Here is a 23,648-nt window from a genome sequence, read left to right as displayed (position 1 = left end):
GCTATTTCTGAATTTCTTTCCACAATACTTCCCAGTGAATATTACAGAACCATGACTCAGGAACACTCAGAATCCCTTTGCCTTGCTTGCTTAATCTAAGATTAGGGTATCTGATTGAAAACATTTCATAAATACATGACTACTTGTTTAACTCATCATTTACTTTTTCAGGTATGCCACCGGTCTGATTAAGAGCTGTCTTTCTAGTTGCAGGGATGGAGCTAGAATCAGGTCTGTTTTCTTTCTCTAAGTAAGTTGGTCTTCACGCAGACTAGTAACCCATGGAAAGAAAAATAATATATTTTTTCTAATTATTCTTAATTGGAGGATAATTGCTTTACAGTGTTGCGTTGGTTTCTGCCATACATCAACATGAATCAGCCACAGGCATACATATGACTCCTCCCTCTTGAAGCTCCCTCTCCCTTCCCACCCCATCCCACCCCTCTAGACGGTCACAGAGCACCAGGTTGAGCTCTCTGCATCATTCAGCAAATTCCCACCAGTTATCTATGTTATATATGGTAGTATATGTGTTTCAATGTGACTCTCTCCATTCATCCCATCCTCTCCTCCTCCTACTGTGTCCACAAGTCAAGAACAAGCATATCTTAAGGTCCCCGCCTGGCCTGGCCACACGGTGCCTGCAGGCTCCCGGTGAAATAGCTGGTACAACCAGAAGAGGCATTGCTGTGTCTCAACAAGCAGAAGGTGGGAGCGCGAGCCTCTCTGAGTCAGCGAAGTGTTGTCCTAATATACACAGAGGGTGAGCATACTTTCAGGAACAGACACACACACACAAATCTAAGTAAAAAGCTAAGAGCCAATCCCGTCCCTTCATTTGAAACATAGCATCATGTAAATTCAAAATGCTCTGCTAAATCATATTGCATCAACCAGCTTCATAGCTAAGACCTGCAGGCTTTAATTACTTTCAGAGGAAAGTCTGGTGTCCAAAGAAAGTCTCATTATGAATTGGCATTTGCTCCAGGGTGGAAGGAGGCCCAGAAATGAGGGTGTCTTGGCGTTCCTTTACCAAATCAAATATCTGTTCATCCTTCCTAGTGACGAGGCTGGTGATCTACATAATTAATATACGCTCACATCGAAGTAAACATGAAATGATTAAACAGGAAGACTTTAACAAGACAGCATGTGAGGAGGGAAAAAAGAAAAGGAATTAATGGGTAACAGAGTCTTAGAAACAGGGGAGAGTATTGTATGTTATTTTTGAGCTAAATTTTGTTCTCATCCAAAACCTAATTGGTTTTTAAACTTCTTTCTCCACAACAGCCCAGACAAGGTGGTTTGGAGCATGTGTTATACACAAAATATTTACATCATGGCTCTTGCAGCCTAGTCAGCAATTTGTGGAATAGCAAATTGAAAAAGTAATACTGTAATAAAAAAAATAACTGTTGAATAACCTGCATTCCTAACAGACCAAACTTGGAGGACCAGCAGTAGAAATCTTGAGAAACCGCTGCTATTGGCATCCTAACAGCAGCTCTGATGTGGTGGGAGGAGCCAAAGTAGTGGTCTTTATTTACATTTATTGAGTCTGCTAGGGACCAGGCACCACACTAACTGCTGGGAATTTGTAATTTCATTTAACAGTAAAAGCAACTTATGTAAACTCTGATATCATCATGCAGGACACACAACACACGAAGCCAGTCAATGAGAACTATTAATCAAAGCGAAGGGAGATATGCATGCCCCATTATCAGAAGATAAATGCCACCAAGACTGGGGGAAATGTTAAAATACCTGCAGTATCTCTTGCTTAAAATCTCCTTGTCTAGAAATTATGAAATTATGTTTGCTTGCTTTTTAATGTTTGATAAAGGAGTTACGCTAAAAGGAACAATAAACCTTTGCCGGAAGTGTTCTGCATCAGGAAAACAATCTGTGTTTAGATTCAGCTCTGATCTTGCCTCAAATGATGAGTTACGAATGTTACGAATGTGGACGAATATCGAGGGTAAACCATCCTCTGTCCTGGAGTCAGAAACATACCATAGGCCAATGGAAAAATCAGAGAGATGGGGAAAAGGGGGGATTCGGGACAGTAATTCCTAGCAATATCACAGCTGATAATCAAAAAGGAGGGGATGGTTTCTTCCTAACAGAACCAGTCTGTAGGAATGCTGAATCTGTAGTTTGTTCCTTCCTGAAGTTTCAGGCATTTCCAGCTGTCTTTTTATTATTAAGTATTAACAAATATTTATACCTGAGCCAGGTAGACTCAATTGATGGTTTCCTACAAGAGCCTAGCACACACGCCTTAGCGACTAAACTACGACTATTACTAACTCCTAAAAAGTGGGGCTGGAACACAGCCTGAGTCCTTTGGGCTGAGTGCTTTTGGGCAGTTTGATCCCCTTTCCCTGGTCCCCCGGAGTAATACTGACAGAGGAAAGGGTCTAACGAGTCGTCCTACAAACATAGCTCTTGATTTTGGAATTTCATTTCCATGGAGATGGAGGGGGCACGGTCTACTTTCCATAGACAAGTGCTTACATTTTCTCATTCTTATTATTATGAACGTGAAAGTGAGAGTCACTCAGTCGTGTCCGACTTGTGCAACCCCATGGACTGTAGCCCACCAGGCTCCTCTGTCCATGGGATTCTCTAGGCAACAATACTAGAATGGGTAGCCATTCCCTTCTCCAGGGGATCTTCCCAACCCAAGGATTGAACCTGGGTCTCCTGAACTGCAGGCAGATTCTTAACCCTCTGAGCCTGGTGGGCTACAGTCCCTGGAGTCACAGAGTCAGACTCTAATGAACATCTAGCACTTTACTATGATGAGAAAGGTGCAAAAGGAGTAGAAAATAAGTACATACTTTTTAAAAGTATAAATTTTGAAAGCTGGATGGAATTTTACTGGATATCCTGCATTTGGCGAGCTCATTATCTTGGCTCCAAAATTAGAAAAGCATGTCTTATTTTCTGAAATAAACACGATTTTTGTAACTACAGAACATTTAAAAAATCATTTCCAAGGCTCGACAAGTTTAACCCAACTTCCTAAAAGCCCTTCTGTCACCCAAGGGCAATGCAACAGAACAGAGGAACATAATGTGCAGAAAACGTTTCGTTATATAAGTGCGATTGGCAAGACTCTTCATCCACCACCTCCCAGCACCAGGCACGCCCTCCAAACAAGGCAGACAATAAATGGGAACAACATGGTGAGGCTTTGCTCATGCCACACAGCTGCTCACTTCGTTGGATTGTGTTTTATATTTAGGCATAACAAGTTTGGATTGTCTTTATGTACAGTGACAGCCGGGCAATGAATGTTGTTTGAACTCTGAATTGTATAAATACGGAGACATGTTGATTTGAGAAGAGAAAACAAGGCATGTGAAAATTGGCAAAATACCCATTTTAAGAATTATAGTTACTCTTCTTGAAAAAAATAGACAAGAAACTCAACTGGCAGACCACCCACAAAGTACCATTAAGATCTAAACAACATGAAAAAAAGACAATGTGCTCTAGCCAGTACAGTTTTTGAAAGCATTAACTGTAAAAAGCCTTTAGTTTAATCCAGGGACCTCAGCATAGTGCCTATAGTTAACAGACTCCTTTGGGTATTCACATATGTGAAATAAATTGGGATAATTAGAAAAAAAATAATGATAATAGTTGCTAGTATATATAGTACACCTCTATGAACCAAACAGAAATGTCATATGTGTTACCTTATGTAATGCTATAATATAAACCCCATAAAATAAATATTGAATGATCTGTCCTAATTTTCCAGATAAGGAAATTGAGGCTAAGAGACTACATAAGTGAATAAAGCTCAAGCAGTAAGGCCAGCAGCAGAGGTGGAATTCAAACTCAAGCCCAGTTGTCTCTCTACATTTGTTTTTCTGGCTGTACAGTGCCGCACTGTGGGATCTTAGTTCTCTGACCAGGGGTCACACCCATGCCTCCTGTATTGACAGCACAGAGTCTTAACCACTGAACTGCCAGGGAAGTCTATCTGTTCCTAAGACTAGTGGCCTTGTCACTACAGTGCCCTGATATTCAATAACGCCTTTCTACAGTAGGTTTAATCAGCATACAATGAGCCAAATTCATTACTGACAATAAAGCAAGAACTCATAACCCAAAATAAGGATTCGGTTCCTAGAAAAAGAAATTTCATTGACATAATCTTTCAAGGAAACAAATAAGCAATTAAATTAGGCAAATGTGCAATCAATTTAAGAGAAACAAAAAGAGGAAAACGTCCAATAATACAAAATAAATCCATCTTGAACAATGAAGAAGTAGTGAATAGAGTCATCCAAGTGTCTCCTCTCTATAGAGTTAATGTTCTGCAAAACTAATAAGCCTACCTGCCTTCAGTTCAGTTAAGTTCAGTCGCTCAGTCTTGTCTAAACCAACTCTTTGCAACCCCAAGGACTGCAACACACCAGGCTTCCCTGTCCATCACCAACTCCCAGAGCTTGCTCAAACTCACGTCCAACAAGTCAGTTAGGCCATCCAACCATCTCATCCACTGTCATCCCCTTCTCCTACCTCCCTTCAGAAAGACTTCAGTTAAAAATGGGAAAATATCCTTTGCCCCTGTATTTCTCTGACAATCCTTGCCACCAATAATGATTCTTTTTTCTGCTTTCCTCCTGCCCTTAAAATCTGAATGACTCATTCGCTTTGTAATTTCCTTTTATATGTATAGATCTCTACCATGAATTTTAAGCTCTTCAAAAGAAGCAGGTACATTCTGAACCTCTTTGTATGTCTTATAATGCCTTGCACATGATACACACTCAAGTAATTGCTGGTTTTATTCAGGGCAAGACTTCTACCACTAAGATTATCTAGACTCTCCAAATTTGACTAAAATGTAAGATTATGGTTCTAGCTAACGGGGCAACCTTTGAGACTTTTGGCATTTGCAATGGGCATCATCCTTTCCCTTTTTAATAGACAGATCATTGTATTTGAGAGTAATAGGTACAGGTGACAGTAATAGGTGCAAACTTGCTTTTTATATTAGCTGTGTTTTTCAAAAGTTGTATTTCATTCTGTCTTTCAAGACTTCCTCAAGGAACTAAGGGGCACAACAGAGGACAACATCCACTGCAAAACAGAAAAGATGGTGGCTGGACAGGTGGAAAGAAGGGAGCGGATCCAAGCTTGGAAAATATTGCCATAAAGAGTAAATCCAGGGAGGATAGAGCCTTAAGCCCCATACATTGGAGCCACCAGAAAAGAAAAAGCATACAAAAAAAGGGGGAGGATGAAACGAAGGGACATTAAGATTTGCAAGTGAGAGCTAAGGTTTAAGATCTCTACACGTTTACTGAGTGGCTCAAGGAACGAATACATAATATCAGAGTCCCTTTGCTGAGCTTGAGACAGCAGAGGCCTAAGGATAGGAGAGTAAGAAGGGACGGAAGGTGAGTGTTCAAAGGCACTTAAAGGATGCAATTAGGCTGAAACAACCAAGAGTTCTCTGGGAGCTGTACAGAAAAACGGAACACGCAGTATGGCTTTTGCAAACTCCCAAGAAGTTTTGGGCGATGTTGGCTACCAAGTGACGCATGAAAGAGTCATGGTCACACTGTGCCTCTCAGCATCCACCAGGTGGCTGGATGGGAAGGGATGCACCGCGTAGCAAACTGTTTCACAGCTGTTTTTACGTGTGGATGCTGAAGCTGCCAAACCGGACGCGAATGGCACGTGGGCCCCCACAGCCACACAGGCGCAGTGAGCCCCTGACCCGGGCAGACGCGCTGCGTTCCCGCAGTATCCGCAGCGGCTGGAGGACAGCTCACCTCCTCAGAGGATGCGGGGTGCGCCAGCTGCTGGTGACGGCAACAGAATCAGGTAGGTTCTGCCCTGTCGTCTTTAAGTGCTGCCTGCCTCTCAAAGGCAGAGCCTCCGAACAGTACAGGAGCGAACAAGTTTGCAAAGGAAACGCAGTCTGGAAACCAGAGCAGCTGGATATCCAACTGCGTGGAGAAATTCAGAGGGCTCTTCTTCTCCCTTAAACTGGTATTACTCACCCACGTTTTATGGAGTGAAAGCATATGCTTAAGTATAATTACTCAACAACTCAGACCTATTCCAAATCACAGCCATACACATGCAATGCTCAATTCCACCTAGGTGGTGACTATGTGACTCCTTTGCTTGGGTATTCCTAAGGAGGATTATAAACCAATGGCTCTGGAGGTGACATTTTGAAAATAAAATGAAACGTTTTGTAAATACAGTTATGTATGACACTCCAGGTGGCGGGAGTGGTAAAGAAACCGCCTGCCAGGGCAGGAGATGTAAGAGACGTGGGTTTGATCCCTGGGTTGGAAAGATCCCCTGGAGGAGGGCATGGCAACCCACTCCAGTATTCTTGCCGGGAGAATTCCATGGATACAGGAGCCTGAGTGGGCTACAGTCCATAGGGTTGAAAACAGTTGGACATGACTGAAGCGACTTAGCACACACACGCATACGTAAAGTACATAAAACAAATGCCATATACCCCCCACTCGTTTGTGACGATGGCATTAATCGCCTCATGCTGATGGTAATTCTGTTGTCTCCGTATCAAAGAGGTGCCTTTTGCTGGTGTTACTGTAGTTCTTTTGACTCTGCTGTCACTTTTGAACAGGTAAACGGGCTGCTGCTGCTACTGCTAAGTCACTTCAGTCGTGTCCGCCTCTGTGTGACCCCGTCCCTGGGATTCTCCAGGCGAGAACACTGGAGTGGGCTGCCATTTCCTTCTCCGGTAAACAGGCTAGGACTCTCTAAAATCCATCCAGTGCAGAAAAAGGAAAATGCAGCAGATTGCTGGTGAGGTCTGGCCAGATACAAATGAGTGCTTAAAGATGCTGAAGCAGACTGGTGAGAGATGTGGAGTCCATGTAGCCAAGCAATGTGGGAGAGTAAGAAGAAAACTGAGGTGAAAGGAGTGATAGGCCCTTGACCTAGTCCTGGGGGCTTGGTGTCAAGAAATGTGTGATGGAGCCATTCAACTTAAAACTGCCAAGCACTAATTTTCTTAGAGAATTCTTTATCGTTTCAGACTGATTGTGTGTATATATGTAGATAGGTATATACATGTGCAGTTCAAAATCTAATTTTATAGACATAATATACTTATTTTAAACATAAATTATAGGAGAACCCTAGTATCATATGGTTGGATGGCATCACTGACTCGATGAACATGAGCCTGGGCAAGCTCCAAGAGTTGGTGATGGACAGGGAGGCCTGGCGTGCTGCAGTCCATGGGGTTGCAGAGAGTCAGACACAACTGAGTGACTGAAGTATCATATTTGATATTTAATAATACCATGTGCTCTGAAGATGGTGGAGACAAAACTTGCCGATTCCACTTTTAGCAGTTATACCAAAGGATGAATATTTCATGAGAAGTGTAAAGAAATTACTTTTCCAATGTCTTCATTGAGGAAAGAAGGCTATCATCTGAAGAGGCAGCTTCCAGGGGCTGTTTGGATGTTGTAAAGAGCCATCAAGTTTATTATTCGTGACATAAATGGAAACTTTTACTTAAAAAGTTTCCTGACATAAAGGATTCCAGTTAAGACACCAGATTGCAAGGAAAGACACAAACAGCTGCTGCAGCTTTGAAACTGTACTTACTGCTCACTTGTTCACAAAAATGTTTAGATCAACTTCACTACTTTTAAACTTTCTGTAGACAAGTGACATGGATGTATTACAGGCCCAGGGAATGGTTTTAGAAGCAATCAAAGGCTGACAGCAAAGCCAGGAAGTGTTCAGGGGACAAAAACCTCCCCTTTGTGACCAAATGAACCACTTACTGCAAAAACCAGGATAGCATTGAGGAAAACATGGGCAGCCAACCTATGAAACAAAATGAACTTCAACCATAATGAAATCACCGCTCATGTAACAGCAAGAAGCAGTCCCCAGAGAATCAATAAGCAATTGGTTCCCAAAGAATATGGATCCTACTCGCTGAAGAAATCAGAGCGACTGCTTTCTTTCTCAAGTGTTCTTCTCTCTACCTGAGTTTCTGCTATCTGTGGTCCAGTCATCCTTCAGTATTTAATCAGCTTCCACTCCTTGGGAAGATCTTAGCTCCTCAGCTCCTTCAAATTCCTCTTAGCGCATAGTATGAGCCTCTTATTGTGTTCGTGACCTTGAACTCTGTACCATACAATTTGCATCATTATTATTTGTTGTTGTTGTTCAGTTGCTAAGTCATGTCTGATTCTTTGAGACCCCATGGACTGTAGCCTGCCAGCCTCCTCTGTCCATGGGATTTCCCGGGCAAGAATACTGGAGTGGGTTGCCATTTCCTTCTCCAGGGGTTCTTCCCGACCCAGGGCTGGAACCCTCGTCTCCTGCACTGGCAAGCGGGTTCTTTACCACTGAACCACCAGGGAAGCTGTGAAGTAATTTAGGTAAACTAAAACAAACAGAAGTCTTTATTTCCTTCCTTAAAGCCCTGCTGTGTCCTACTGAGATGAAAAAAAGAACAAGCAAAATAATCCAGAGGCAACCAGGAAGGAAAGTATAAAGCAGGAGGAAGGAACTTTGGGGATGTTTAGCACAATGCCCGCTATGTCTTTCTGGGGGAATTTTAACCTCCTTCTCTGCCAAGGCCTCACACCTGCAATGTGAACAGCTGGGGACCCACAGGGCAGTGATGTGACTTCAAAGAGGAGCAGACAAGTGAAGGAGGCAGAGGGGACCCAGTGGAGCCAGAATGATCTCTAGAATGTCTCAGATCACTAGCCTCTGCACCTGTCCCAAAGCACTGCGTTTGAGGGTGTTCCTTAGACCACTACTGTGTCCCCAGATGGTAAGACCCTAAAAAGTAAATGTTTAAATGTTTGTTGGTGCCACATACCATATCTGCTTAAAAATGCACTCCTTGTTGCGAAGGGGTAGTTAGGGAGTGTGAGATGGACATGTCCACCCTGCTATATTTAAGATGGATCTCTAACAGGGACCTCCTATAGAGCACAGGGAACTCTGTTCAAGGTCATGTGGCAGGCTGGATGGGAGGGGAGTTTGGGGGAGAATGGACACATGTAGACGTATGGCTGAGTCCCTCTGCTATCCACCTGGAACACTCACAACATTGTTAATCAGCTAACCCCAACACAAAATAAATTTTAAAAAATGCACCCCTTGGAAAGATCATTCTGGTTGTCTCACTGAGCTTCTCTACCTATTGCCCTATGCAATGAATGCTTTCAAAAATTGTATTTGAGAGCTGCGAGTTAAATCAACTAGTCTGGGATATCATAGTCCTTGAATTAACTGAGAGGAGGGAAAGAGCAGGGAATGAGCCAAGTCAGAAGAACAAATGGAACTGAAGGAGCATCACCAACCTCGGGTCCAGAATCAGGATTTTTATTAGGTTCCTGAGGAGTGAAGTGACTGTTCCCATGGGCAATTACATTCTCCAGAGCAAAATAAATTAGTTAAATGTGTCTATAGAGTGGCCAAGCATTACAACTGTTCTTAGTCTGTTTCTAAGAATTATTTCATCACTAACTTACATTAGTGATCTTGGAAATAAATGAAAAGAATCCCAAGTTATGAAAGCCCTAGGCTTTTGTTGTAATGGAGTTGGTGATGGACAGGGAAGCCTGGCGTGTGCAGTCCATGGGGTCGCAAAGAGTCGGACATGACTGAGCAACTGAACTACCAAACTGATAGCAAATGAACAGCTTTTAAAATAAGAAACATCTTAGGAGTCATATTAACTGACTCAAAATATCCCTCAGAATTACAAGAAGAACCGAGAAGTTTCTCTAGGTCTCATAAGCATGTTTTGGACATGAATAAGTTTTTAAGTATTAATAATAAATATTACTGGGCTTCCCCAGTGGCTCAGCGGTAAAGAATCTGCCTGCGATGCAGGAGATGCAGCAGATGTAGGTTCGATCCCTGTGTCGGAAAGATCCCCTGGAAGAGGACATGGCCACCCACTCCAGTATTGTTACCTGGGGAATCCCATGGATAGAGAAGCTTGGTGGGCTATGGTCCATGGGGCCACCAAGACTCAGACACAACTAAAGCAACTGAGGATGCATGGCATGTATGTTATCATCATAATAGAACTATGTGTGTGCTTAGTCACTTAGGTGTGTCGTACTCTTGCAACCCCATAGTCTGTAACCTTCCAGGCACCTGTGTCCATGGGATTTTCCAGGCAAGAATACTGGAGTGGGTTGCCATTTCCTTCTCCAGGAGATCTTCCTGACCCAGGAATCGAACCCAGATCTCCTGCATTATAGGTAGATTCTTTACTGACTGAGCTACAAGGGAAGCCTGTGAAAGAACTATAGGTAATGATTTATCTCAATTAATCTTCACAACAGTCCCATTTAAAACTCAATTTTTTAATTCTCTTTCAATTTTTAAATTTTTTAAAGTTATTTCCATTTGAAGCTCAGCAAACTTTAGAGGCTTTCCTAAGGATCCTTTCTTAAGGATGTCAGACCATCTGAATGGAAACCAGATCTTCTCATTTTAAATCAAGTGCATCTTGGAAGTGATGGAGGCCTAAATGGATTCCATGTCTTTTAACCCAAATCTAGTTCTCTTTGTATATACAATAGCACAACTGACAGATTAAAAATATGATCCCCAGAGGCTCATAAGTGAAAATAAGGACAAAGATTTTTTTTTATGAACAATTGTCATTTAGTTCAAAGGAATCATGAAACTATCTTGTGTCTAATCAATTAAATATTAGAGACAGTGGAAGGAAAAGAATAGTTTCTGGGCCAGCTTGGCATCTAAGTATTTGGATGCTTAGACCAGGTTTCTCAACAGCAGGACTATTGCAATTTGCGGCCAGACATCTCTTTGATGTGGGGTCATCATGAGGTATTTTGCAGCATCCAGGCCTCTACCCCTTGGATGCCGATGGTGACAGCTGAGAATGTCTCCAGCACAGCCTCCCTGGGGGTCTCAGTCATCCTCCTCCCCAACTGAAAACCACAGACTTAGAGGCAGTATTATATTTTTTTCCTGTGCCTGAAAGAAGTTCTATTTTTTCTTAATTGTAACATGTTACTGAGAAATGTTCCAAACTTCCTTCAGATGTAGAAGAGATTCAAGAAAGATTGTTCTCCCCACTAAAAGTATCACCCATATGACTATCTTACCGTTGATGGTGACTTTCCTGTCCTTTGACTTCTCCCATCGATGGGACAGTCACTCTAGACTGTATCCTGATGACACAAAGGCATGCTGTGAATAGTGACATACTTGGAAGATACTAAATAGAGAGGGAATTTTTATTATCCACATATGTGTAGGTGAAATAGATAAACATATGGAATGTGGTGCTCGGAGCCACAGTGAGATACCCCTACACATGCATTCGATTGGCTAAAATTAAAAAGACTGGCTGACTGTATCAAGGGCTGGCAATGATACAGAGGAACTAGAACTCTTTGGTGCCAGTAGGAATGCAAAGCGGGGAAATCACTTTGGAAAACAGTTCAGTCATTTCTTAAAATGTGAAACTCACAGACACCAGCCACATGATGCAGCCATTCCAGTCCAGCCATTGGTCTATGGAAAACAAACAAATGAAAAATGTAGACTTTTACATGAGTGTCCGTAGGAGCTTTATTTATAATCACCAAAAGCTGAAAACAACCCAAAATTATAATACAGCCATTGAGTGGAATTTTTGTTGCTTTCGTTGTTCACTCACTAAGTTGTGTCTGACTCTTTGGGCCCCCATGGACTGTAGCAGTATGAAAAGGCAAAAATAGGGTGGAATACTACTTGGCCATAGAAAAGAAGGAATTATACTCACTTACATGGATGAATCTCAAAATCATTACTTAAGTGAAAGAGGACAGCCAAAAAAAATATGCATAGTGTATGCATATGTAAACTTCTAGAACACACAAACTGATTTGTGGTCATGGGAAGCAGGTCAGCATTTCCTGGGATTGGTGACTCCTGGGGAAGGAGAAACGGAGAGGAAATTTGTTCAGTGATGGAAAAATTTGCTATTGTTATTATGACTTTAATTGTTTGATGCATATGGCAAAACTGCTGAGATTATAAATTTAAATATGTGTCATTTATTATAATTCAATTATAACTCAATAGAAGAAAAAGTAACAAGTTTTAGGAAAATGCAAGTTTTATCTACCCAGTAGAATTGGTGATTTCAAACCACAAAAGTAGAATTCAAACTCCAATCCTATTATTCCAAAGTAACTGCTAAAGACAATTTTGGTAAATGCATATGTTGCATAAACACCAAATCCATGATGTAGTTGTGTATTGGAGCCAGTCTAACCAGTATGTCTTGACTTTCAGGCCAGAAGATATAATAACACAAACCTGCACACAGGCACACAGGCACATACACTCACCACGCAATCCCATTACAAAGCAAAACCAGCTGCATCACAATTGTTTCATTCTGCCATCCAGTGCATCCTTTCCTTATTTGAAGCTATCATCTTTTTGTCATTCTTTGATTTAAGAAATAGCTCATCTCACTTAAACAAAATGGTATAACCTTCACCTTATGAACAATTCAGTGCTTCAGCAAATACCAAACGCAGCGAAAGTTTAAAAATCTTGGAAATGGGGACTTCCTTGGTGGTCCAGGGGTTAAGACTCTATGCTCCCAATGCAGAGGGTACAAGTTTGATCCCTGATCAGAGAACTAAGATCCCACAGGCTGCATAGCCCAGTCAAAAAATAAAAATATTAAAAAATAATAATAAAATATTTTTTAATCTTGGAAATGCACAAATGAGGTCAATTCTGTGTTCTTTATGTTTTATGAACAGAAACTCCAAACTGATGCAAAGTGTTATTAAGTTGGCATTGTAAATGTGCCAGACCTAAAACAGGTCCTCTCTAGATGAAGTCTCAGCTACGTCAAAGAATAAATGCATATATTATTTGAATCACAGCAAAGAGACTATATTAACAATCAAAGAGGTGTATTTACTTTCCTTCCCATATTTGGCCACTTTGGGCATCTTTTCCTGAAGAAAAACAGAAATCTATAGGACTTGAATACCAAGTGAGGTGAACTGCAACTTTGAACTCAGAAAGTAAATAACTACAATTCTGTGGCTCACAATAACATTTTGGCCTTCCTTTGTTTCTCTCTGACAATGGTAAATTATATATTATTATGTCACAGTTAGACAATACATGGATTTAGGGTGAACTGACGAATTCTGAGGCAATAGCCAACTCTTTCTGCAGGAACTGAACATTGCTCCATCTGGCCAATGTAGAAGCAAATGAGAACAATGTATTTAAAGACATTTTGCCCTTTTTACTTTTCACTCCAAGATCAGTTATTATAATATCTTGATGCAAATAATGTTGTAATCCAGAATGAAGCTTAGCACTTAGGAACTAAAATGAGTCAAGAGAAGCAAAACAGAAGAAAGGAAAAAGGGAGCATAATATACAAACAAACAAGAAACAAGATGAAACTTCACAAAAATCTAAATTTAAAAAAGCAACTATTCCAGGTGAAAGTAGATGAAACAAAGCCAGGGGCACAAATATCAAGAGAAGAGTCTCAAACAAATATCTGCAAACTTATCCTGACTATGTTTTAACGGAGATAATGAGAGCCACAGTAAAGAACATACTGCAATTTAAACACATTCATACATACACATGGACAGACGGACACACACACATACGCATCATGAAACAAGGGAGGAAGCTGGCTTTATGACTTTCTAGCTGTGATCTTGGTCAAGCTATTTAGTTCTACCCCGCTTCAGTTTCCCATGTTAAGTGAGAATAATACAAGAAAACCAAAGGACTGTTACTCTATGAATTAAATGAGATAATGGTGATTGAGCCCTTAGCACCAAGTGAGGAACATTTGTGAATACAATAACTTTCAGATAGTGTTACAGAATTTATTAGGCATTATAATGGGGAAAAAAACTAATGTCATGGAGCAACATATCAGCTATGCAGAAGTATTAGTGCTACCTGCCTACTTCACAAGTATTTACAAAACGTGGTAGTAATCATGTACGGGAAACTGAGAAAATGGTTCTAAATTATCTGCAATAATTGATCCAAATGATTAACAGTAGAGATATTAGATGAAGCAGAACGGACCTGAAGTGAAATTAAAGCCTATTTTCCCAAATCAAAAAGACAGTTAAATACGGGTTCAGAGAGGACCCAGAAAACCATCCAAGAATAATTCCAAAAGAAAGAAATCACCTAGTTGCCAAATGTGTAAACCTTAAACATAAAATCATATTTTACCAGCTGCAAATGAGGGAGAAAGGCTTAAGAATTAAAAAAAAAAAAAAAAAGCAACATGAAATTCATTCTCTGAAATTTATGAGAAGAAAGAACCGGAGCTGTGACCACAGATACGGTAACTGAGGAAGGGCATCTCCAAGAAAGCAAGGGGAAACTCTAAATTCAACATGAGACAATGCCAAAGAACAAGAACAAACCAACGGCAGCAAAGAGGAGGTTGAGAAGTAATGGATATCAGAGAACAAATGCAAAAGAATGCTTTAAAACAAACAAGAGGTTTTTAGAACCTGAATAAAAGCAAGGTTAGTGATAGAACTGTAGAAGCTTAGGTGGATCAGACTAAACTGCACAAGATGCCGAGAACTAGAGCATCCCGTGAATCGCCTCCCAGAGCAGGTGTTATGCTCTTCCTGACTTTTACTCCCTCCCCCGACTCTCTTCTTTGCTTCCACCCTCGCCTTCTTTTCTTGACCCCTCCTTCTTTTCAAGCTCCCTCCCCACTTAGAGCGTTGAACCTGGGGATTCCACGCAGGACAATCTTGGATAATATTTTTCTCGTTTTTTTAAAATAAGTATAATATTTATCAAGCATCTCAAATATTTCTGGTCTTCAGAAGGCTGCAGATAAACCAACACAGAATGTAGATACCCATCATATTTTCAGAGATTTCCAATAAAGATAAAACCTAGTTCCATAGAAGCCTCATGTCACAGAATTTACTCTCCAACAGTCAGTTCTGTATAAAGTTTCTCCAAGTTGACACTACTGATATTTGGGGCTGGATGATTCTTCATTCTGGGGGGACTAGCCTATGCTTTGTAGAATGTTTAGCACCTTCTTGACCTCTAGATGACACTAGCATTCCCTGCACCCCAGTTTTGACAACCAAAATTATCCCAGATATCTCCAAATATCACCTAGGAGGCAAATAGCCCCGTTGAGAACCTCTGCCATAAACCCTTAGATTTGGTGACCTTGAAGAGTCGTTGGGAAGACTGAGGTGGTGACCATTTCTGTATTTATGGCCAGCACACACCTACTTTTTTTTTTTAATTTTTATTGGAGTGTAGTTGCTTTACAATGTTGTATTAGTCTCTGCGGTACAGCAAAGCGAATCAGCTGTACGTGTATATTTATGCCTCTCTTTCTGAGATTTCCTTCCCATTTAGATTACCACAGAGCATTGGGTAGAGTTCCCCAGGCTCTAGGGTAGGTTCTCATTAGTTATTCATTTTACACACAAGATCCATAGTGTATATTCCTCAATCACAGTCTCCCAGTTCATCCCACCATCCCCTAGATCCCCCTTGGTATGCATAGGTTTGTTCTCGACGTCTGAAGGACACATCTACTTTCTAGCGTTATTCTTCTCAGCCACTACATGTAACCATGGAGCACTTGAAATGCGACTAGTCAGAATTGATTGTGCTGGGAGCATAAAACAAATACCAAATCTGAAAGACTTGGACATAAAAAAAATAAAACATCTCATTTAAAATTTTGCATTGACTACATGCTGAAATGAAAATATTTTGAATGTATTAGGTTAAGTAAAATACATTATTGAAATCAGTTTCAACTTTCTACTTTTTAATGCGGCTACTAGAGAATTTGAAATTGCATATATGGCTTGCATTGTATTTCTACCAGGCTTGTGCTGTTCTAGGAAGCCAAAGCACTTTGCATGTCAAAGACTTTTGTTTTTCATTAAGCCAACAGTATTTAAAGAATGTCCGAGGTATGTGCCTAAGGTTGCATTAGCTGCTTTTGGCTACATCTATCTGAGGTAAGTGCGTTGATGTCAAGGTCTGTCATTTCACTTTGCAGATAGAAAAATAGGAGCTAAAGGAAAAAATAATCTAAAATCATTCTGTCAATTGTAATGCCAGAATTAATTAAATACAACCTATTGTTTCCCATTCCCAAACAGTTTTTAGTCACCAAATACCTTTGTCCCTAGGAAAACAGCATTTTCCTTCTTCTATAATTATTATAGAGATAAAAATCAAATTCCAAAGAAAACAATTTCCAGACACCTTAAGACAATAAAGCCAGCATTTGTTTGAAGAGAAAACAAAAACAAGATGGGAGACTCAAAAGGCATTGCTTTGTAGAATAATTTAATTAATAGCATGTTGAGAAAAGAAAAACATTTTCCATCACTTTTTACTTCCTTTTGTGGAGACTTCTACAATCTGTTGTGGCTGCGCAGGTCTCTGGCTTTTTCTCAGTGCATGCTGGATTTGCATAATATGCCATAATGCCTCATGGGCACTCACTTAAGATCAACTGAGTTAATTTCCTTTCTTAACTCAGGTTTAAGCGTTTCATGGGCACTAAACTTAAGATCGACTGAGTTAATTTGCTAGCTTAGCTCAGAAAATTAGAATGATGGTTGCTCCATTTTGTTTTAAGCATAAATGTAATCATGGTCCTTTGACTAAGCAGAGCCCAAAATCTGTGTCTATTCTTCCCCAGTTGAAAAAGGCAAAGATACAAGAAAGGAAAAATGCCACAAATATGCTGCCTGTGAACATGAACAACAGGTGATAACTATTGCTCAAACTAGCAAGTTATGTTGGAGTAGCCATGGTCCAACATTTTTCCTAGCCAAGAGACTATAATCTGCTAAGACTTTTATTCGTTCTAAAAGTCCACTGTTAAATCTTTTCACAGTACCTAGAGTATCTGACCTGGAGAAGGAAATGGCACCCCCCTCCAGTATTCTTGCCTGGAGAATCCCACGGACAGAGGAACCTGGCGGGTTACCGTCCACTAAGAATCAGACACGACTGACGTGACGCAGCATGCACGCACACAGGGTATCTGAGAAATGTTGCCTGCCTTTGAAAAAGTGAAGACACCATGAGTCAAGAAATGCTCAACTAAGATCAGTAGAAAGCAAGACTCAAAGGGAAGGCTCATTTCACAGGAAGTGAGTAATTCAAGAAGCTGCCTAGTGCATTTGAGTGTGGCGCCTCCAAGAGAGGTACTGTGCATCCACCAGACGGTATGATTTGAGAAGAAAGCAAGAATATCAGCATGGGTATTTATTTCCCTATTTATATTCATTTATTTACTGATTTTTTCTTTCATTTTTCCAAAATTATGTGTGAGGCACTGTGTTAAATGCCCTGGACTTCCAAGTGAAAGGAAGAGACAAGTAGCTAGCCATAGGCAATAATCAATACCCGACAACTCACTATATTAAAAAATGTTTGCAACTTGAATTTGAATACCTACAAATGAGAGTGCTGAACTGTCAAGAGCGGTATAGTGTGTTTCCAAATCTTTTATGCTCTTTGTGTTACAAGTACTAAGGGTCTAATTCTTTCACCATTCACTTAGCCATTGAATAACTATTTAATTCAGTTTGTTTTCCTGAAGATAGTTAAATCAGTCAATATGTCTTCTTCACTGGTTTTGATAGAAGATTCATTGGTATAAGAAGATCTGCAGGAATTAATAAGAGCTGCTTCTTATTTTTATTATGTCAATTGGATGAATTGCATTAATTCATAAATTTGATTTTTTAAACATAATACATTCTGAAAAAATATGAGAACTTGATGAGTTGTGTCTAGCTGAAATTGAAGGATTAGATCAATTCATGAATTTGACTGTTTTTCACATCATACATTCATGGGAACATATGAGAGCTGGATGATGTGTGCCTATTTGAAATTCCTCAGTTTTCAGTCAGGAACACATCTGACCCAAACAAGCCAGCCAGTCTATTCCTATTCATCAGATAGCTCAGCCTAGCAAACTCGGACAAAAAAGTTTCTTCCATATTTCCTTACAGTGCTGACCTATCCTTATTCCAATATCCGCCAAACCATTTAAAATTCCATAAATGTTCAAAGAAGCATGTACCCCAAATTAGAAACACTATTCCAGCTTCATTCCTCTAGTAGACATTATGGAAGCCAGATTTTACTGTTGTGGTGTTTGTAATTGAGAGTTTGTAATGAGCAATGAAACGGCAGAAAGGCAAGCGAGCCCAAGGTAAGATTTGATCTGTAGGCGTGGTGCTTCTTAGAAGTGGGTTCTAGTGAGAAATGTGACTCATACCAATAAAATTAACTCCAGAATTCAGTGCTCAAGGCTTTGCTATGCTGAAATTCCATTTATTGCAAATTATGCTATTTCCAATTTCTTTTAGTAATAAAATGAATGAATAGCCCAAAAAAGGCTATAAATAGTCAACAATGCCAAGAGCTTTCTATCAGAAGCTCTTGTAGAATGGAAGGACCAGAGTTCTCTGATCCTGTTCTCTCTTCCCTTGGGCAGTACTCCATAATAACTCACTAATCATTAATAATTTCTTTGTCCATTTAGTTTCAATGAATACATAAATCAACTATTTACTCTAGGATGAGATGTGGGAAATTGTTTGAAACCAACATTCTTTTGCGCATCAACAGTGTGTAAATTGCATCCTCTTCTGTTTGAACTCTGAATACATAAAGTCAAAGAGGGAAGAAAGGAGAATAGCAAGACTTCAAATGGTAGGTAATTTGTTCTGTGCCTTGGTTTATCTAATGCTGCCCTTTTAGGATGGCTCAATACCATGTTGATAAGACGAAAGAAAATTGATAAAACAGAAGAAAAGGATGCTTACTGACTTTTGATGAGGTTGTGATGTGGCATACTATGAGGGTGCTTGCATTTTATCATTTTATTTTTTTCTTTTACTTAAGCTGTTCATAGTTCAAACATAAAGTATTTCACTTAATTAGAGAAAAACACTAGATGTTATTTTACTTACTGTCCTCAACACTATATGGAACCAACCTAAATGCATGACAATAGATAAAACAAAGAATACAACAGATTACTTAAGGTTCAAAGTCTTATTATTGCCATTGCTTTGTCAAAATAAAATATTATTTTAAAAAGTTAAAATACAACTAAAAAGACAATTAAACAGCTATGACACAATCCAGTATAAAATATTTTTAAAGTACAACCGCTAGTCCCTTCAAACATACACATTCAATGATTAAGTTACTGATTTCGTGTATACAAAATGCAAAAATGATACTCAACTTGGACGCACTGTGTCCAACTTGGTGGCTTGTAAAATGTCATCGTCAACAAGATCTAACATAGCATAATCCCTTCTGAAAGGGGGATAATTCCCCTGGGGGAATTATGTAACATAAGTAATTCAGGAAAGTGTCAAAGTTTTATTTCTTCTACCCCTAGGCAGGTTCAAAACTATTCTCAAAAATTCCTCACTATCAGCAAAGTTTAATTGTGACTGAAGAGTTTTAGAAAGTCCTACCTGTCTGTCAGTTCCAGGCAAGCGTTTTCCGTTTGAAACTGTATCTCTGGCTCGGCTGCGGTTTCTATAGTGACAATTGTGTCTGAGTTTCCTGGTGGGAAGATCCTAGAACCGGAAGTGGTTCCACTGTGCCGATGCTCTTCGGGCTGACAGTGTCCTGTGATGTTAAAGAGATAGATTCTCTCTGAAAAGAGTATTCCTAATTTTATCTTTTTGGAAATGAGTACGATTATAGCAAATTAGGGGGAAAAAATGTTTGCAATAGATTATAGCAAATTAGAAAAAAAAGTTAATAATAGATGTATCTGAATACAAGTTTATATGCTTCTCTTGGAGGAATAAACCCCTCCTTGCCAAGAAAAGAGAAACAAAATCTGTAAATTCCACATACAGAGTATGTATGATGAAATTAACAAGGCAAAAGAATGCAAGGATATTATGAAAATTATTTTAGCCTAAGCAAACTTTTTTGTCTCCCATAGTATATATATGATAGAATTTGAGAAACAAAAGGTTGGAAGCTATCTTCTAAATTATCTAATCTGCTGTTAATAAATACACAGTTCAGCAGAGACTATGCAAAAAAAAAAAAAAAGAAAGAAAGATCATTTCCTGCTTCCTGGGAATATGTGCTTCTGAAACGTCAATGATACCTGCATTAGAAATAGGCAGAGACAGGCATCGAGGAGGGGAGGGTTTTTTTTGTCCTCAGTTACAACACATTGGAGATAAAAATTAATAGGCAAAGTGTATCAAAAAACAGATGCTCTGCTGAAAAGCCCTTCAGGCAGAATTGCATCAGCTGGCTTTCTCTGGTGAGGCAGGACTTCAGTGACTCACAGAATAATTGCTACATACCCCAGTCGAAGCATTTTACTGTACCTGGCTTTATGCTCAGGCAACCGTCCCTTGATGGAGAGGGGGCATCCATGGGGGCTGGAGTAACAGCCAGAAGATGCATGTGATTTTGGATTATGCTCCTTTCAATTTGAAAATTGCCATCTCTCAGCTTCCTACATGATCAGAAGCCTCAACAATTCCTTCCCTTACTTTTTAAGCTGAGTGAAACAGTGACAACTATTACCTGTAGAATCTTAGCACTCAGAAAAAAAAAAGCGGTATAATTCTTAAGTGTACAATATGTCAGTTAAAAAAAGCACAGGTCAGGATATTGTCGTTGAAAAACTAGAAAAGATTAAATTAATTTCCATACACAGATGACTTATGAGAAAATTAACATCCAGTTGGACATCTGACCACAAATTTGCGAACACTGGCTTAACGTTTTAAGAGTGTGGTAAACCCAGTTAAGGGCACGCCATGACAATTTCTTTTCTCTAGACTAGTTCACCATTTGGAGCCTGTTGGCACATTATAAATGATAATAACACCTATTTTGAAAGATGGAATCCCGTGGACAGAGGAGCCCAGTGGACTACAGCCCACAGGGTCGCAAAAAGTCAGACACGACTGAAGTGACTTCACGCACAGTCAAGTCAAGGGGAGACAGAGTCTAAAACTGGGGCAGCAGAGTGGCGGGCATAACACATGTGCTGAGGAAATAATAAGATGGCCTAACAGTTTCCCCTTGGATGAGTTTTTATTGTAAACATGGAAGATTATCAATGTCTGTGTACGTGTGTATTAGTCGCTCAGTTGTGTCCGACTCTTTGCAACCCCATGGACTGTAGCCCACCGGGCTCCTCTGTTCATTGGATTCTCCAGGCAAGAATACTGGAGTGGGTTGTCATTTCCTGCTCCAGGGGATCTTCCCGATCCAGGGATAGAACCCAGGTCTCCTGTATTGAGGGCAGATTTTTCTCCAGCTGAACCACCAGGGAAGGTTATCAATGTGTGGGGGTGTGTGTGTATGAGTTGTTCAGTTGTGTCTGACTCTATGTGACCCCTTGGACTGTAGTCCACCAGGCTTTTCTGTCCATGGTATTCTCCAGGTGAGAACACTGGAGTGGGTTGTCATTTCCTGCTCCAGGGTATTTTCCCCACCCAGGGATCAAACCTGCATCTCTTATGTCTCCTGCATTGGTAGGCAGGTTCTTTACCAGCTGATCCGTGAGGGAAGATTATCAATAGCTTCTAACTTAATCCAACAGAACATAAACCACTCAATCCATTTGTAGAGGTCTCTGAGACTTCTTGGAACAAAAACTTTTCCAGTCCTGGGGCCACTGCTGAGTTTTCCAGATTTGCTGGCATATTGAGTGTAGCACTTTCACAGTATCATCTTTTAAGATTTGAAATAGCTCAACTGAATTCCATCACCTCCATTAGCTTTGTTCAGAGTGATGCGTCCTAAGGCCCACTTGAGTTCGCATTCCAGGATATCTGGCTCTAGGTGAGTGATCACACCATCGTGGTTATCTGGGTCATGAAGAACTTTTTTGTATAGTTCTTCTGTGTATTCTTGCCACCTTTTCTAAATATCTTCTGCTTCTGTTAGGTCCCTACCATTTCTGTCCTTTATTGTGCCCATCTTTGCAGGAAATGTTCCCTTGGTATCTCTAATTTTCTTGAAGAGATCTCTAGTCTTTCCCATTCTATTGTTTTCCTCTATTTCTTTGCATTGATCACTGAGGAAGGCTTTCTTATCTCTCCTGGCTATTTTCTGGAACTCTGCGTTCAAATGGGTATACCTTTCCTTTTCTCCTTTGCCTTTCACTTCCTTTCTTTTCACAGCTATTTATTTGTAAGGCATCCTCAGAAAACCATTTTCCCTTTTTGCATTTCCTTTTCTTGGGGATGGTCTTGATCACTGCCTCCTGTACAATGTCACAAACCTCCATCCATAGTTCTTCAGGCACTCTTGTCTATTAGATCTAATCCCTTGAATCTATTTCTCACTTCCACTGTATAATTGTAAGGGATTTGATTTAGGTCATACCTAAATGGTCTAGTGGTTTTCCCTACTTTCTTCAATTTAAGTCTGAGTTTAGCAATAAAGAGTTCATGATCTGAGCCACAGTCAGCTCCCGGTCTTGTTTTTGCTGACTGTACAGAGCTTCTCCATCTTTGGCTGCAAAGAATATAATCAATCTGATTTCAGTATTGACTATCTGGTGATGTCCATGTGTAGAGTCTTCGTTTGTGTTGCTGGAAGAGGTTGTTTGCTATGACCAGTGCGTTCTCTTGGCAATACTCTGTTAGGCTTTGACCTGCTTTGTTTTGTACTCCAAGGCCAAATTTGCCTGTTACTCCAGGTATCTCTTGACTTCCTACTTTTGCATTCCAGTCCCCTATAATGAAAAGGACATCTTTTGGGGGTATTAGTCCTAGAAGGTCTTGTAGGTTTTCATAGAACCATTCAGCTTCAGCTTCTTCAGCATTAGTGGTCTGGGCATAGACTTGGATTACTGTGATACAGAATGGTTTGCCTTGGAAACAAACAGAGATCATTCTGTGGTTTTTGAGACTGCATCCAAGAACTGCATTTCAGACTCTTTTATTGACTGTGATGGCTACTCCTTTTCTTCCAAGAGATTCCTGCCCACTATAGAAGATATAACTGTCATCTGAGTTAAATTCACCCATTCCAGTCCATTCTAATTCACTGATTCCTAAAATGTTGATGTTCACTTTTGCCAACTCCTGTTTGACCACTTCCAATTTACTTTGATTCATGGACCTAACATTCCAGGTTCCTATGCAATATTGCTCTTTACAGCATCAGACTTTACTTCTATCACCCGTCACATCCACAACTGGGTGTTGTTTTTGCTTTGGCTCTGTCTCTTCATCCTTTCTGGAGTTATTTCTCCACTCTTCTTCAGTAGCATATTGGGCAGCTACCGACCTGGGGAGCTCATCTTTCAGTGTCACACACTAGCAAAGTAATGCTCAAAATTCTCCAAGCTGGGTTTCAATAGTATGTGAACCATGAAATTCCAGATGTTCAAGCTGGATTTAGAAAAGGCAGAGGAACCAGAGATCAAATTGCCAACGTCCTCTGGATCATCTAAAAAGCAAGAGACTTCCAGAGAAACATCTACTTTTGCTTTATTGACTTCTCCAAAGCCTTTGACTGTGTGGATCACAACAAACTGTGGAAAATCCTTAAATGATGGGAAT

The 23,648-nt window shown here is 40.2% G+C and overlaps 1 protein-coding gene across 1 annotated transcript in view; it reads right to left on the bottom strand.

Moving 5' to 3' along the window:
- Positions 1-1,087, bottom strand: part of LOC133059330 (uncharacterized) — a 231,626-nt gene extending 230,539 nt beyond the window's left edge. Inside the window, 1 exon segment of the mRNA XM_061146304.1 lies at positions 933-1,087. Coding sequence (XP_061002287.1) covers positions 933-1,087 — 155 coding nt within the window.
- Between the last annotated feature and the right edge of the window lie 22,561 nt (positions 1,088-23,648).

The sequence above is a fragment of the Dama dama genome, chromosome 7, assembly GCF_033118175.1.
Source record: "Dama dama isolate Ldn47 chromosome 7, ASM3311817v1, whole genome shotgun sequence".
Classification (NCBI taxonomy): Eukaryota; Metazoa; Chordata; class Mammalia; order Artiodactyla; family Cervidae; genus Dama; species Dama dama.
The sequence above is the reverse complement of the archived record's forward strand: the minus strand, read 5'-3'. Positions and strand labels throughout refer to the sequence as shown.